General features: G+C 36.1%; 5 protein-coding genes across 6 annotated transcripts; 1 reads left to right on the forward strand and 4 right to left on the reverse strand.

Moving 5' to 3' along the window:
* Positions 1-2,362: 2,362 nt before the first annotated feature.
* Positions 2,363-3,297, reverse strand: B0391.14 (VOC domain-containing protein). The gene is made up of 2 exons (NM_001269749.3): positions 3,114-3,297; positions 2,363-2,963 (listed from the first exon to the last, which is right to left on the reverse strand). Exons 1-2 carry the CDS (start codon positions 3,164-3,166, stop codon positions 2,606-2,608), a joined length of 411 nt encoding a protein of 136 aa, NP_001256678.1. The 5' UTR covers positions 3,167-3,297; the 3' UTR covers positions 2,363-2,605.
* A 444-nt stretch (positions 3,298-3,741) lies between these two features.
* Positions 3,742-5,788, reverse strand: fbxa-152 (F-box domain-containing protein; the record flags this gene model as incomplete). 2 transcript variants are annotated; one of them, NM_074477.3, is made up of 4 exons in its annotated part: positions 3,742-4,056; positions 4,310-4,949; positions 5,454-5,531; positions 5,584-5,788. In NM_074477.3, the coding sequence occupies 4 exons, from the start codon at positions 5,778-5,780 to the stop codon at positions 3,835-3,837; spliced, it is 1,137 nt and encodes a 378-aa protein (NP_506878.1). The 2 variants fall into 2 exon arrangements, with proteins under 2 accessions (NP_506878.1, NP_001263900.1); NM_001276971.1 differs by having other exon boundaries at positions 3,989-4,056; positions 4,486-4,949; positions 5,584-5,780.
* Positions 5,789-6,316: 528 nt separating this feature from the next.
* Positions 6,317-8,580, reverse strand: fbxa-154 (F-box domain-containing protein). Its single transcript, NM_001026180.4, has 6 exons — positions 8,287-8,580; positions 8,168-8,245; positions 7,802-8,002; positions 7,671-7,754; positions 6,920-7,601; positions 6,317-6,553 (listed from the first exon to the last, which is right to left on the reverse strand). The coding sequence occupies exons 1-6, from the start codon at positions 8,487-8,489 to the stop codon at positions 6,350-6,352; spliced, it is 1,452 nt and encodes a 483-aa protein (NP_001021351.1). The 5' UTR covers positions 8,490-8,580; the 3' UTR covers positions 6,317-6,349.
* A 527-nt stretch (positions 8,581-9,107) lies between these two features.
* Positions 9,108-13,819, reverse strand: fbxa-153 (F-box domain-containing protein). Its single transcript, NM_074480.3, has 4 exons — positions 13,619-13,819; positions 13,495-13,572; positions 9,887-10,526; positions 9,108-9,386 (listed from the first exon to the last, which is right to left on the reverse strand). The coding sequence occupies exons 1-4, from the start codon at positions 13,813-13,815 to the stop codon at positions 9,165-9,167; spliced, it is 1,137 nt and encodes a 378-aa protein (NP_506881.1). The 5' UTR covers positions 13,816-13,819; the 3' UTR covers positions 9,108-9,164.
* A 505-nt stretch (positions 13,820-14,324) lies between these two features.
* On the forward strand, positions 14,325-16,026 carry str-12 (Seven TM Receptor; the record flags this gene model as incomplete). The annotated part of the gene is made up of 8 exons (NM_182411.2): positions 14,325-14,434; positions 14,516-14,675; positions 14,710-14,942; positions 14,989-15,079; positions 15,125-15,203; positions 15,266-15,662; positions 15,708-15,885; positions 15,935-16,026. The coding sequence occupies exons 3-8, from the start codon at positions 14,739-14,741 to the stop codon at positions 16,024-16,026; spliced, it is 1,041 nt and encodes a 346-aa protein (NP_872211.1). The 5' UTR covers positions 14,325-14,434; positions 14,516-14,675; positions 14,710-14,738.
* Positions 16,027-16,233: the final 207 nt, after the last annotated feature.

Raw genomic sequence — 16,233 nt, forward strand, 5'->3', positions numbered from 1 at the left:
AAATCGAGAATTGAAAAGTCCAACGGAGCGCGCTTGCACACTTTTACGGTATTAAATGAATTTCACGCGAATTTTCGCGATTATTCGAGTTTTCAAGATGAAATTTCGAAAAAATAATTAAATATTGGGATTATTATTGCTTTAAAAAAGTTTTAAAAAACATTTTATTGAACAAATTCAATATTTGGTTGATTTATCATTGATTTTCGAACCGATTAGAACAAGTTAACTCTATGACAAAATTTCTACGCGAAACCAAATTTTTCAAGCATCAATACGCGTGATTCCAATTTTTAAACGTCAGCTTGATAGAAATAACACGGTTTCATGTCTTGAAATTGCTCAAAAATACCCAAATCAACGGAAACTGTTTAGTTGGCAGTTGATCTTCACTAAACCAACACTAAATGTTCAGATGAAATCAAAACTTGTTTTATCATTTGAAAAAACATTTTTGAATCATTGTTCCTTACAAAAATCAGATGATAAGTAGTTTTGCATGATGAGAATCCAAATGATTCTTCATATGCGCATAGCTATAGATACTGTAACTTCGACAACTCCTATCTCCTCAGAAAGGCAAGATATCAAAAAGTGATTAACTAAGAAATTGTAGAACATATTAAAAACTATAATAATTAATTAAGATCATGTGTTTATCTTTCAAGATGAGGGAGTTAGAGCAGCCAGTAGAATAACAAAAAGTATGCAATACAAATGTAAGTCTAACTCCCCCATCTTGAAAGATAAAAACGTAGGTTAAATTGAATATCATAGTTTTTGATGTGCTCTACAAGTTTTCAGTTGATCACTTTTTCATATCTCGCCTCTCCGAGTAGATAGGAGTTATCGAAGTTGATGTATCTAGAGCCGTAGAGGGTAGGAAGAACCTGATGATTCCTTATTAAGGAAAAGAAAATATAACACGAAACTTGTAAAAAATGTTAATTTGATCATTTATGTAAGTATTTGAGCCATTTTTAAGGAAAATTGGAGAGCAACACTTACATAAGAAACTTGGCGTGTCATAGATCACTTGGTAGATTGGAACATTGAAATTTGATCAGAACTATTTGTATTTTTAGTGATTTTGATTGATTTATAGCTTTATTCTACTGAAATCTTTGATTTCATAAAAGTTTTTAAACCAATTTTGCAAGATTTCCCTTGATAATTGTTGCTTTACTTTTTTATCGATTTCGTTGTAAAGAAAAATCATTTTTCGGTGTTATCAGTCAAATTAATGACTAAAACTCTTTAAAAAGATTCAAACTAATAATAAAAATTCTAAAATTAAACATTTATGCAAAAAATTGCTCTAAAATCAATTTTTATTTGCAAAATTCTGTTTTTGGTCAAAAAAAATTTTCAGATTCGCCGAAATTCAGAGCTCATTTCGAGCTTATTTGGGGAAAAATTTATGTTAAAATGAAATAAATCGCATCGCGAACAGTCTCTGGGCGGTCCCGCTTGTTGAAAATTGCTTTAAAATCCCTAAAATCCAGCAGAAACGCGATATTTTACTGTTTTTCTATACATTAATTCCAATTCGTGCGACGTCTGCAGCAAACGCGCTCCCGCGCCAAAACCACTTTTTTCGCTCTTCTCTCCCTATTTGAGGCGCTGTGTTGCTGAAATATTATATATTTATGTTAAGTAAAAATCAAAAAAAAAATGCAATTACGAGAAAGCGCAAAGTAGAAAAAAAATAAATGTTCAAAATCATGATGAAAGTTTTCACAAAAGATATACCGTATTTAATTTCGCAACATTTTGAAATTTCAGTTTAAAAGGGCACTCGGTTTCTCTCGACAATATATTAAACAGGATGACGCGTAATTTCCTACCAAAATTTGTAAAATAAAAACATTATTTAACTTTTTTATCAGTGAAATAACAGAAAAAATGAACAAAATACAGTACTTTAGAACTAATTCATCGGAAAAACTGAATTTTCGACTATTTTTAGATGTTACAGTCAGTAAACCAATGGAAAATACCTTTACAGACGTCGAAATATCTGTTTTAAAACAAAAATTCTAAAAAATCTAGCAAAATCACTTAAAAAATGGAGAAAATTCAAAATCGAAATGTTGATTAATTAATTGTCCGAGAGGATTACACAGGTTGTCCGAGAGAAGTACACGACCGAGAATGAAAATCTTTCCGCGCGAAATTTAAATTAGAATTTTATACAATAAATTAATTAATTTTCAAGCGAAAAACTTTCGAATTATCTAGTCACAAAAACTTTGAAAATTTTCCAAAGATAGAGAAGGCGGAAACCTCAATTTCTTCAGTATCAATTATAAACAGAACATTGAACTGAATTTGCAATGAATTAACGTTTTTTTCAACAAAAATTCGTTTTTAGGTTCATTCCAGATAAATATTATTACTTTTCAAAACGAAAAAATAATGAAAAACAGTGGAGTTACAAAATAAACTGCGAAAAAATAAATAAATGTCCCAAAAATATTTGTATCGATTATTGTTCCTTCCTTTTATCGAATCGTGTGCTACGCGTGCTCTACACGCGTGTGGCGAAAAGGTATACTACTTTCGCCAACCGCGCGCTACGCGCCTCTGACACAGCTTTTTGAGTCTAGGTGTTCGCGAAACGAGGTGTACACCCGCCTCGGAGTGTGACACATAAAACGCGAATCACCTGTGCATCCAACAAAAGGCTGACAACAAGAGAACTAAGTTGAAGATTCGGAAGCTTCATAATCCAGGAGAAGTCATTCAATGCAAGTTCGTTTTGATATCGCCCATTAGCTAATGCCTTGGTATTTGTTCCAGAATGTATGGAGCATCCACTTCTTGTTTGTTCATAAGTAACTTTATTACCAAAGTGACAAAGATGTGAAGATAATTCACCAATAACCACACCCATGCCAAACTTTTCCGAAGTTTTATCGAGCGCCTTGCGGAAATATTCAACTCCTTTGTCTAGTTTTTCTCTGAAAAATTAATAATATCAAAAACGTCACGTTAAATTGGAATACATTGTACTTTATTGAAATAGGGCTTTCAAAATACTACGGTAGTTTAACTCAATAAGGATTGTAGTACTTCGTGATTACATAGTATCCTACAGTTCAAAAACTTACCGCTTGATGAAACTAACATTGCTAGCAACTTCTCGAATAATATCGGCTGGCATGTTCAGTTTGATTCCGGCTGAGAAATTGTGCACAACAGTTATTCAGTAGAAATTAGCGACAACTGTTTGTCAATTATGAATTGAGGGGACTAAAAATAGCAAGTATTCAAGAAAACGCTCACTAAAAACGTATAGTATGTATGTTGCACGTCCAGTTGGTCGTTTTATAGCCGGTTTTTATAGGCAAGTAGGCGGACTGTCAGGAACCAAAAATGTACATGTTTATTGCCCAACTTGTTACATGCAGGTGCGGCAGGTGTATTGCAATGAGCATGAGCGGCAAATATCAACAAAGAGATGCGCAAGAAAGATGAACATGCTTTGTTTCCAACGATCTTGATATAAAAACATCATGAGTTTATTATGTAACATATGTATACATGTGGTTATCTTGAGCATCAATCTTTGTTTTTCGTAAAGGTTATCATGATACTGCAACGTGGCTTTCTTGAGGATGAGCTGCCTTTGAGCCGTTCATAATAGAACAAAACAGATCTTTCGAAGTTTTTCAAAGAAAAGCAAGGTTTTTCTGCAGTTAAGATTGAACATTTTCACCTGCCGCAAATAAGATACAGTTATAAATTTCAATTTAGTTTATACAAAACATAATTTAATTGATATAAAACATGACAATTTATTATACAACCTAAAGAATAATTGCAAACTATTTAAAGTGTTGGCTGATCTTCTACACTATCATCTCTTTTCTCAACTGCAAACTTATAAGCCTCGCACTGGATAACGAATCGTGAACTAGTCGTATTGTATTCCAGAATGTTGACTGCATCACCTTCATGATCTGGGTCGAAGACCCTTGCGATTTCAATGGGGTCCGTGATTAAGCTTCGGAAAATCGCCTTTTGCAAGTTGGTAGGGAAATTGTCGAGATGCTGAAAAAAGGCGCTAGAAAGTTTGTCGTAAGTTTTCCAAACTGTGTTAATTTTGTGAAAGTTTTTCAATAGTAAGAAGTTGGTCAAAAGGCAGCTTTACTTCATTTTATCAGAAATATTATTGCAGTAAAAATTTTCGCCTTGGCTATAACTTTTTAACAACCACATTTCACAACTCACTTAACAAGAGCCGAGAGAGGGCGCCATTCCAAAATCTTTGCAACCAAAACTTGGACTAGTTATCAAAACTTACTTGTTTTATTTCTAATGCATATTCTTTTGTAAACGACTGAAGCGGAATCTCGAATGCCACCAAATGAGCCAAGTTTGCAAAAGGAATTAAAAGTTCGCAATCCCCGCAAATCTGAATAATTTTGGCATGTTTCCATTGCGCCGACTCATAGACATCTGCATTCAACTCAAAATCACTTGAATCTCGAGAAACGTCTAGAATAATGTGCTCGATTGTTTCTGAATTGAAACAAGCAATCATGGGCTTGATTTCAGATTGATGGATTCCATTGAAAAATACAGTTTTTAAATTCGGCCATTTCAAAGTTCCAACCGTCTCGATCACCTTCTGACGGGCTTCTTCCCCAACAGCACTTGAAAATGTGACGCCGAAAATTTTAAGATGAAGCTTTGGACATTTTAGAAAGTTGGAAAAGTCGTTCAATGCCAATTCCAACTGGTTTCCTCCTATGACAGATTTTGCATAATCCTCATACTTCACAATGCAACCGCCTTCGAATTCTCGATATACAATTTCATGTTTAGAAAATTCGAGAAATGCCCAATCTCTGCACATTCGAAAACTCACTGCACTGTGAGCTACCGCATCAATTTCCGGGACAACTTTTCGCAAGATTCGGCAAACTTTTTGAAGGACCATCCTGGAAATTTCAGAGTTATTTTTTAGCATTGCAGAATATGTCCTAATATATTTTTAAGGAATTATGTTAAAAGAGGATAAATTTTAAAAATTGCAGAACGGCCAAGAAATGGGCGGAGCTTAATTTCTGTTTTTATTAACATGCTGAAATTCCAAGGTTTTTGCGTAAGCTTGATGCATATTTCCAATTTTTTTCTAATGGGAAACGGTTTTTTAAGTTTGAAACGTTTTCGTAAAGTTGCGAACATGTGCTCAGTGAGCCCCAGGAGAAGTAGGCATGTCAGTTAAGTCCAGCTCTTTTTTGGGTCTCGCAGCGAAGATCCGTACCCATTCGCTGTGAGACCCAATAAAAGGGTGACCCTTTTTCTGTGATTCTCTAAAAATTGACTCCGCCCACAAATTGACTTTTCCTTAGTAATCTCATAAAATTGGCAGGAACAAGCCAACTTTCTAACATTTTTGTGGGAAAGGCTATCAGGAACTTTTTGAAGTGTTTAAGACTTACTTGTCACGAAAACACAGTTCATTCAAAATCCGCTGAAGTATTTTAATTGGCATATCCGACAAGTTTTTGGGCTCCAGTCTGGAATTCATTTTTTACTTTAAACATAAATATTTTCCGATATTTAACCTACTTCTGATCATAATTCAAATCATGATTTCCTTCATAAAATCGATAAAACCAGAACTCAAAATCTATGTAATCCATGACGTCATCGCCTAGTTTTTCGCAGAAATTCTTATAGCTTTCACGTATTGGCTTGCGGTGAAGAACTTCGTAGAGAATGCATGATCGAATGAAAATTGGATTTTCCAGTACTGATTCGGCCATTTCTAAACGAATAAAAACAAAATATGAGTCTGCCTAAAAAAAAAAAACGAAGACAACAAAAAAGTGCAACAGCACTCTCGAAGAAAAAAGAATACGCAAATACGCAGTGGCTATTCTTGTTGGGAGGTCTTATGGAGAAGCACGAGGGAATGAGAGAAGTGCTCCAGTGACATAGAGAAAAGAGATACGAATCTGAAAAGAGGGCATGGAAAATGAGAATGCGGAGTCGTCGCGAGCACGTGAGAGGAAGGGTTACAGGGTGAAAAAAGTCTAAGTATAGCTTGAAGGTACTATATCGTTAGTGGGAACAATGTATGAATAATCTAATAGTCCAACTCCAAAAATTTTCAAAATTTTCAGTCAAATCTTTTGGACTTTTTTTCCAGAAATGCTTAAGTTAGTCGTTGCCCATATTTGACAGTAAATATGAAAATTTCAAAGATTTTTCCAATACATTTTACTATGATATTTGGCAACTTTAAAGTATACCGTATGACGTGTTGATTACCACCATATTTTGTTAAGAAATTACTTTTATTGCGAACAAGGAGATTAGACAACAACTGAAATCATGCAGTAAAGTTAGGAAAAATGAGAATTTCACTGTGATAAGCAAAATTAATCACAAAAACACGGTGCCTAGTGCGGTAATTAATACGGCAGTCGAGTGGAAGCCTGTCCAAGTTTGGGTCAAACATCTGCTCAAGACCTCTGATTGTGATTGGAGAGAACTTGAATCTGCCGTATCGAAAGTGTGGAGATTCTATGAGAATCTGAAAACAAAATTACATTTTGTCATTTCTATGTGTTTGGCTTTCAAAACTATTGTGAAACGGGAACGTAGTAATGAATACATACATATGTACATTGGTACCAATTGATATATTTCTTGGAATTTAGAATATTTGCTTCTTTAGTTGTTGTAAACAAATTTGAAATGAGTTTAGCTAATTGAAAATTAATAACAGGCCTAGACGAGGCTTAGGCTTAGACTTGGGCTTTGGCTTAGACTTAGACTTAGACTTAGTTAGACTTAGGCTTAGGCTCATACTTCTTATTTTAATTTTTCACAATTAAGCGAAATATGAGCAGCCAAAATACCTCGTTGAGATGTTACCCTTTCAAAACAAACATCTTACGTTTCGAATATCAATAACATTTCTTCTTGAACCGTTCCAAATTTCCAGATTGACACTCGTAAAGTGAAGAAAATGCTCAAGAGGGATCCGCCCATCGACCTTCCAATACATTTTAATGTTTTTAACCTGTAACCATTGTTCCAAACGGACAGCTTTTTCGAACCCGGGAATATCCGACTCGCGATGGAACCCCAAGATCATATGTTCAAGCGTTCCAGGTTTGAAATGAGAAAGCACTGACGCAAGTTCGTAATTGTTTTCCTTATCCCTCAAGAAGTTGCTATCAAGTTTCAACTTCTTCACATCCAACAAATGAGGCAACAATTTCAGAACCTTCTTGAGTCTTGTGCCATACTCGACGCGATATTCCTCACTCTTAATATCACATCTCATATTCATATTAAACATTCTCAATTTGAGCTTCGGATTTTGGAGAATTGCTTTTAAATCTGCCATGACAAGTTCCAAACAGTCACCACTACCAATGAGTATTCCATTCATTCTACAATCTTTCCTTATCTTGCATCCCTCTGGAGAATTGTAGTATTCCACCAAATCACCATCAATGACCAGTTTGCATTCGGATTCATCGTGAAGCGAATGGGCAGCAACACTCTTGATACTGTGGTGATTTTTATCAACAAGAGCTTCAAGCTTGCGGGAGACTCTTCGGACTATCATTCTGTAACTTATGAGGTAGAAATAGGTCCATATATATATATATATATATATATATATATGTCATGCTCACCGATCCAGTACAGTTAACCCATCCAAAATATCGCTGACGATCTGTATCGGTAAGTCGACAAAAGAAGTTTGCGGTGGCTCCTCACTGAAATTCGAGCACTTTTTTGAAAGTTTTCAAAATAATTTCCCAACCTTTGAACATAATGCAATTCCTTATTTCCATGGTAGAACAGGTAGTACCAAAACTCGTAATCGCGGTATTCCATGGAGTTGGAAACAAGTCTACAGAATTTACGATACGATTCGAATATTGGTATCTCGTTTAGGGCGTCAAAAAGTATGCAAGCTCGCATTGCGACCTGGCTGTCGGAGATGTGGATTACTTTACGGGGTCTGGAAAGTATTTAGTAATATTTCGCAACCTCCCCGGTTTCGAGAGCAAAATTTTTTTAGGGATTGAGATAATTCGAGCAAAATTTCAAGCAAAAGTATAAAAACTACCATCTTCTTAGAGCAGATCTAAAATGGTCCCGGAAATCGCCGAGACCAAAAACTAACCGAAAAACATTGCGTAGCCGTAGTGCAGTTTTTCGAAGAATCTGTATAGGAGAGCAAATTGCAGATAGCGGTTCCAATCTGAGAGAATAACAACTACAACTCACTATAGTTGGCGTTACCTCTTATCATAATTCAAATCGTGGTTTCCGCTCTCGAATCGCGAAATCCAGAACTCTGCGTCTGAAAATCTGACAATTTCATTTCCAGGAGAATGATGCTTAAGTTCCGAGAAAGTTTCTAATACGCCCTTCTTGTCGAGCACCTGGTAGAGAAGAACGGCGCGACTTGCTATTTTCATGTTATGAAGAGGAGTGGCAACCATGTTTGAGCCGTAAGTGATTGGGTTAGAGCTGTAAGAAGTGTATTCCAAAAGTGGAGCAAAATGACGGAGCTATTGGATGAAGCATGTGAGATGGTGAATACATCTGTTAACCGTGCTGGGTAGTGAGGTCCAAAAGCTCAGCTGTTACAAAAAATAGTTGTTTGAACAGCTGTGGAAAATTTTACACATTTAAAAAATAGTTGTTTTCGGCTTCCTCATAATATTTATGGCAAACTTTCCAAACAACTTGGGCAGCTTCTGTCTTGAAAATCGTCAGGCTTGAAAAACGAGAAAGGCGGCTAGATTAGAAAGGAGAATATGTGTGATTGTGAGACTTACATCTGTTGAAAGGAACTCGTGATACCAAGAGCGGAGGGGGTGGGCACCGAAACGTACAATTATACATCTGGCAAAAATGTCTATGTTTCATCAAATATGACCATCTGAATATACAACTTTTTATTGGAACCAGCCTTGGGTTTTTTAGAGTGATTGTTTTGTGCAGGAAAAATACAGGATAGGCTACGCCCTAAACATTACCGGGCCCCGAAAAACCCAGTCTCGAAAAAAGCTTTACCAAAAAGCCTTATTTCAATTTTTTGAAAACTCGCAAAAGTTGAGATCAAATAATTTATTCACTAAAACTACGGTTCAAGTATTTACAGAATATTCAATTTACATAACTACAGGAATCGACTGTTTATCAGCTTTTCTCAAAATTCGAAAACTGTAAGGACCGCATTGGATAGTATAACAGAAATTTGATGTATTGTAATCCAGTGAGTTTTCGGAGCCAAGTGCATAATCTGGGTTGAAGACCTTCCCGATTTCGATGGGGTCCGTGATGATGCTTCGAAAAGTTCCCGATTGTATTTTGTTTGGAAAGTTGTCGAGATACTGAAAGAATTAAGCTGATTGTAAATTATTGTAATGCTCACATGATGCTCAAATTACCAAATATTATTAAAAGCTTTTCGAAAAGTTTTGGAAAATTGTTTTCATTTACATTACAATGTGGAAAAATTGTACTTTTAAACACAACATGAAAGGATAAAAAACTTATTTTTAGGTCGACGAATACCAAAAAAAAAATGAGTGAAAACTGAGTTTTCACCAATTCCGGCTCGAAATAAAAATAATTTCCAAAAACTAGCTTCAAAACACCGAATTTCATAACGAGACACTTCTAAAAAATCAGTAAAATTTGTTTATGGCGGGTCAAAAACTTGAAACTATGGCCTAATTTCAACTAAAATCCCCAATTTTCTTTTTTTTTTGTGCCACAGCCGTCGGAAAAGTTAGCACACTGCCAAGAAAAATTTGTGGGTCATTCAAAGTAAAATAAAAGAAAACATTTCAACACCTTGTTCTCTTTCGATATAATGTTAAAAACTCACATTCTTAATTTCCACTGCATATTCTCTTGTGAAGGACTTTAGTGATATCTCGAATCCCGCCAAATGAGCCAAATTTGCAAAAGGAATCGAAAGTTTGCAGTCACCACAAATTGAAATCGATTTTGCCCTTTTCCATTGTTCCAAACTATAGACACCTGTATTCATCACAAAATCTTCTGAAACTCGAGAAACATCTAGTGAAATCGTCTGGATTGCTTCCGAATTGAGGCAACCTAAAGTGGTCTTAATTTCCGATTGGTGAATTCCGTTAAACGTGAAGTTTCTGATTCTCGGCCATTTCCAAGAATGAAAAGTCTCGATCACCTTCTTCCGGGCGTCTTGCTCAAGGGCACTTGAAAATGTGATCGCGAAACTGTTGAGTTGAAGTTTCGGATGCTTCATCGAATTTGATAAATCATGCAGTGCCAATTCCAGCTGATCTCCTAACGGAACACCTTTGTCGACATCTTCATACTTCACCATACAACCACCATCACATCGTTGGTATTTGACGTTGTGATGAGAAAAATTCAGAATCGACCAATCTCTGCACAGTCTGAGACTTACTTCCTTATGACATATGACTTCAAAATCCCCGACAACTGATCGCAGGGTTTGGGAAACTTTATGAAGGATCATTCTGAAAAATGTTACAGTTAGCCAATAGGTAGCCAATTTTTGGGACTCTCATTTCCGGAGATGTTTTGTGTTGTTTTTTAGTGAGAGAATTACTTTTTTCCAAAAATATGAGCCGAACAAATTAGTAAAGCGCCACCCCTTTCTTGGTATTGCAGCGCAGTATTCAAATTTTCCGGGACTTTGTGAGTTCACTTTTTGAAACAATTGTGTAGTAAAACTTTCCAGAATATGTATAGGAAATCCCCAAATAAGATCCGCTTGGATCATGCCTAATTTGGGGGGATTTGCCAAGATGTGGGAGGAGCTCATGTTTCAGAAATGTATTTAATTTGGCTTTATTTTCTGCCTCCTTCCTAAAACCCCCATCTTGCCACACACACGCGTTTTCGGTGTTCAAAAAATGTTCAAAAAATGTCCGAAAAAATGGAACAACAACTTTGAACGTTTATATCTCGGCTCTCACTGAACCGATTTTTGAAATTCTTTTTTCTCCACGTTCACAAAATATAGCGACGTGTGTTTATCTAAAAGGGGGTTGATTTTGGATCATCCTGTCGGCTCCACAAGCGGAAAACCACACCCTTCTTGTTTTTGCGCACACCGAAGTACTGGCCGAAAACCACTTTAAATTGAAGGAAAATTCGAGTTTATGTTCAAAACGTTTGAGACTCGAAACTTACGTTCTCCTTTTCAATACCTATCCACTGTATCTAAGTTCATTGTGATATCTCTATTCGTTATTTTTAAAACGATAATTAAAGTTTTGCTAAAATTTCTGCACCTCCCCCCTTTTCTCACACACACACACCCACCTCCCCTTTTCATATTTGGTGTGTTTTCATCCACATTTTCACCATTGTTTCGGTCATATCTCCGTTAGTCTTGCTTCTTTTTCAAAATTTTTTTTGGAAAAATGTTCATCACATCGAGAGGAAGCGGAAAATATAACTTTTTGTTTCAAAAAAGGTAAATAATAGTCTCAAAAATAGAAAAAATGAACACTTCTTTCAAACAATTTACATTTTTCCATAAAATTCACAAACTTTCCACTATCGTTCCGGTTTTTATGTTAAATTTGGAATTAATAGAATGATTTAAAATGGGATCTCAAATCACAGCTCGATCCGATCATTTTTCGCGGAGATAGGTTATTTAATTTTTGCATGTGGAAATCCAGTTTTCCTTTGTTCCTGGACAAGTTTTCAAATATCCTTTTCATTTTATGTTTTAATTTTGATAATTTTCACTAAAGCAAGGTAGACAAACTAAATTTGGTCGGTCTTGACAACTTTCAGCACATTTGTGGAAGTTTTGAGCTTCCAGGCCTTCCCAGAAGGTGATATGTTTCAATTTTTGTTATTTTTAAAATAATAACCGCTGTGTTATTCTACTTTTTACGCCAATTTCAAATATTATTTTATTTTTTTCAAACTTCTACTATGAGCAAAGTTATGACGAATTGAAGTCTTAGTGCATAACTCCTTACCTCTCCTCACTGCTGCATGCGTGCGGGTGGCTGGAAAATGTTTTCTTCCCAAAAAAACATAGAAAGGCACTTTAACTCTAAGAATATTCAGTTCACTTTGAACATCTATTTCAGGCATTGCAGGCCGAAGGCCTGCTGTGCAATTACAACTGTTTCAAGCCCAGATTGTCTGGATTAAGTGCCGCAGGCACTCTTACTCTTAGAAGACGCAGTCAACCTTAAATCATTATACCAAGCCAGGCCGGAGGCCTGATATGCGATTACTCTTAGATAAGTTTGATTTAGCAAGCTTTTATTATTTTCAGTTTTCTAAAACAATCCCCATTCCCGAAGGGCTGGGGGCCCACAGGCGTTCACGATTTTCCAAAAAAGTGAAATGTTTATTTTTTGGTTATTTTTCGAATTTGAAAACACCATACGATTTTGGTTTAAACACTAAATTGAAATAGAAATTTCGCTCTCTTACGATCTACGCCCTACCCACTGCTAAGCCTGGCAAGTCGCAGATTTGCTATCAACAATATTGGAAACTGTGGGCTGGCTTTGATCCTATTCTAAGCAGAGCAGGCTGTAGGCCTGCGACGCGGTTGTTATTTACTCAAACCTAACAACCAGGTTCGAGGGCCGCAGGCCCGAACACTCTTGGAAACTATGGGCTGGCTTTGATCCTATTCTAAGCAGATATGTTATTCACTCAACCCTAATAACCAGGTTTGAGGGCCGCAGGCCCGAATACTCTTGAAAACTGTGGGCTGGCTTTAATCCTATTCCAAGCAGAGCAGGCTGTAGGCCTGCGACGTGGTTGTTATTTACTCAAACCTAACAACCAGGTTCGAGGGCCGCAGGCCCGAACACTCTTGGAAACTATGGGCTGGCTTTGATCATATTCTAAGCAGATATGATATTCACTCAAGCCTAATAACCAGGTTTGAGGGCCGCAGGCCCGAATACTCTTGAAAACTGTGGGCTGGCTTTAATCCTATTCCAAGCAGAGCAGGCCGTATTCATGAGTTTTCCTTTTCCTTCACCGTTTTTTGTAGTTCACAGTGATGATTGAAAACACGCTTATTTTATTGAATACATTCAAATTATTCTTGAACAAAATCTCAGCCTAAGTTATTCGTACAGTGTCGGTCCTGGAGCAATGAATCAAAGTTTAAAGAGATTTCACTTTACACAGTAAGAGCTTCGAGGAGAAGCCTCAAACTTGAATAGTCAAGTTTTCTAAACATATACCCCACTCCTGAAACAATTTCAAAGAGATTTCGAATAACCCGTTAACAGGTTCGAGGCGAAGCCGAGAACCTGCGCCAGCTACCTTGCTAATAACTTAGAGCGAATTAACCCTATCCCCATTCCCGAAGGGCTGGCGGGCCCATAGGCCCGCTAGTCCTTTAACAAAGAGGATATTCTGATTTCGATAACTAAAAATTTTGGATCAAAATTTGAAATAGAAAATAATTTTGAAAAACTCGAAATTTACCTATCGCGAAAATCCAGTTCATTTAAAATCCTATGAAATATTTCGATGGGCAAGTCTGACAAACTTTTGAATTCCAACCTGAAATTCATTAATTAATAAAAAAGTTTTAAAATATTAAACTTACATTCGATCATCATTCAAATCATGATTTCCTCCATAAAATCGATAGAACCAAAACTCGAAATCCACATAGTCCATGACGTCATCGCCTAGTTTTTCGCAAAAATTCTTGTAGCTCTCGTCGATCGGCTTTCGGTGAAGAGCTTCGTAGAGAATACAGGATCGAACGAAAATTGGATTGTCCAGTACTGATTCAGTCATTTCTAAAAAAGACGGCTTTAAAATTTCAAAATTGCAAATTACAAAGAACAGAAAAAAAACAACCAAAAAAAGTGCAATAGCAATCTCGAGAAATTATGCAAATGTATATGCAATTGCTGGGGTGCCTGATGATGAAATAGTAAATAAGAGATGGGGAAACCCTTGAGAGACTCAGGGAAACGGTAGTAGACACTGGAGAGGAGGGGGAGAGGAGCGGTCAAATGAGTCCCCCTGTGGGGACACATATTTCCTTTTACATAGGTCCAACATCGAAAGAGCAAGTGGAAGTGGGCGATAAATTGCTTCTAAAGTTTCAGTAGATCGACGACTTCATCAAAAAATATTGATTACACTGAACACAAGGCTCGGAGTTTGAGCAGAAATTGTCATTGAGTTTCGAAAGTTTAACGAGAGAGCACGTGGCGTTTCCATAAGCCGAACGAAGTTTGATCATTGTGTAGTGCTGAAAAATTGAATTGATGCCCTGAAATCTCATGATTTCAGACATTTTTCTGACGTCATTTTTGGTGGAAATTGGATCATACAATATATTGTTATTGATATTGACTGTCTGAATTCCGATGCCATGATCTTCGGAATGAAAGTTTGGGAACGAGGGTACTAACAAATCTATTTTAAAAAAATCAATACCTATCTTGATAGATGGCGCTTTTCAAAAGTTAGTTGTATTTTCAGGTATGTGTCATCTAGTTTGAATTTCCTGCAACAAAATTTCATGAACATATTTCCGTTTTCGTGGCAAGACATGATTTGGTTCTTGGGATCAATTAGAATTCAGACGGCAACAACAATATTTTGTAGTCACATTTACAGCAGATATACGGATGGAATACAATACAATCAGTATATATACCACTGAATAAGACGTATTGTGATTTATCAACTGTCAAAGATTCTTCAAAATGTCTGAATCATACGTTTTCTGGATACACGTGACCCATTTTATTCCAAAACTTGGATTCGTTACAACATTTATGTCTGGCCTGTGCCTACTGTTCTTGAACTATTTCGGTGCTCAGAAAAATTTCGGATCTTACAAGTACCTGATCAGTGCGTTCACAATGCTGGGAATGATTTTTGCAACTGTAGAGATAATTGTGTACCCGGTAATAATACGCTTTGTGGCAAAATCTGAAAATGTTATTAATTCAGAATGTTCACAACTATAAAGCTAGCTTTCTATTCTACAGTTTTGAAGAATCTTTTGGTTTAAGTGGATCATGGTCGAGAAATATTCCACTGGGTTAGCATTGATATACCCTTTTAAACATTAAAAAAAAATATTTAGCCGGTTACACATTTTTCCACTCGGCAACCATGTCTCTATTATCAGTGCATTTCATATATCGATATTGGGCAGTTTTTGAGTAAGAAATTTCACATTTCAGAAATGCGCTTTCAAGCTTGAAACAATTCTAAAAAATTTCAGTACGAACAAACTTGCCTACTTCAACGGATGCTATTCTCTTATTTGGTTCTTCTATTGCGCGTTTTTCGGCTTTCAATATTCTCTTGGAACCTACTTTTTTTTGGCAAGAGACGAAATAACTGATGAATATCTTCGTGAAGATATGCTTCTCAGATATAATGCGAATATCAGTGAGCTTCCAGCTATGGCCATAGTTGCCTACGATCCTGTGGATGGATCAGTAAGATGGAGAAATGTTATGGGAATATTTAATATTTGTTCAATTGTCAACTTTCAATATGCTATCATGTTCTACTGTGGATGGTCAATGCATACAAAAATGGAGGATAAAATTAAGAATTTTTCCGAGACTCTTCGAAAACATCACAAACAGTTTTTCAAAACTCTCGTGCTTCAGGTTAGAATGTATTAAAAAAAACGTCCAAGTTCACATGAAATTCAGATAACCACTCCTACAATCATATTATTCATTCCCATCACAATTATAATATTTCTTCCTCTGTTTCACCTAGACGTCAGCCTCCCATCTGGTGTCATGTTATGCAGCTTCACATTGTATCCTGCTGCAGATTCATTTATTGTCATGTTCGTTGTGTCGGAGTACAAGAATACTGTCAAAAGTAAGAATTGTGAAATTGAAAAAGTACCTGATCATACAATTTTTTTTAGGAACTCGAGCGGCCTTTTCTAAGGGTTTGAAGGAAACCATACAGTTTAGAGTACAACCATCTGGAATTACAAGTTCTCGTCAAATTACTTAATAGCTTACTAAAATTTCATGAAAAATATTTTCTCTATTGCCCCCCCCCCGTGACCTCACGAAATATCTTGCAATTTGTTTAATAATTTAGTTCGTTCCCTTCTCCGTTTATATTCTGTCCCCAACTAAAAAAATATCCTTAATAAATGTTTTATCTGAAAACACTGCAAGATTCAAATAAAAAAATTTGGAGAATGAAAAATAATTG

The sequence above is a fragment of the Caenorhabditis elegans genome, chromosome V (assembly GCF_000002985.6).
Source record: "Caenorhabditis elegans chromosome V".
Classification (NCBI taxonomy): domain Eukaryota; kingdom Metazoa; phylum Nematoda; class Chromadorea; order Rhabditida; family Rhabditidae; genus Caenorhabditis; species Caenorhabditis elegans.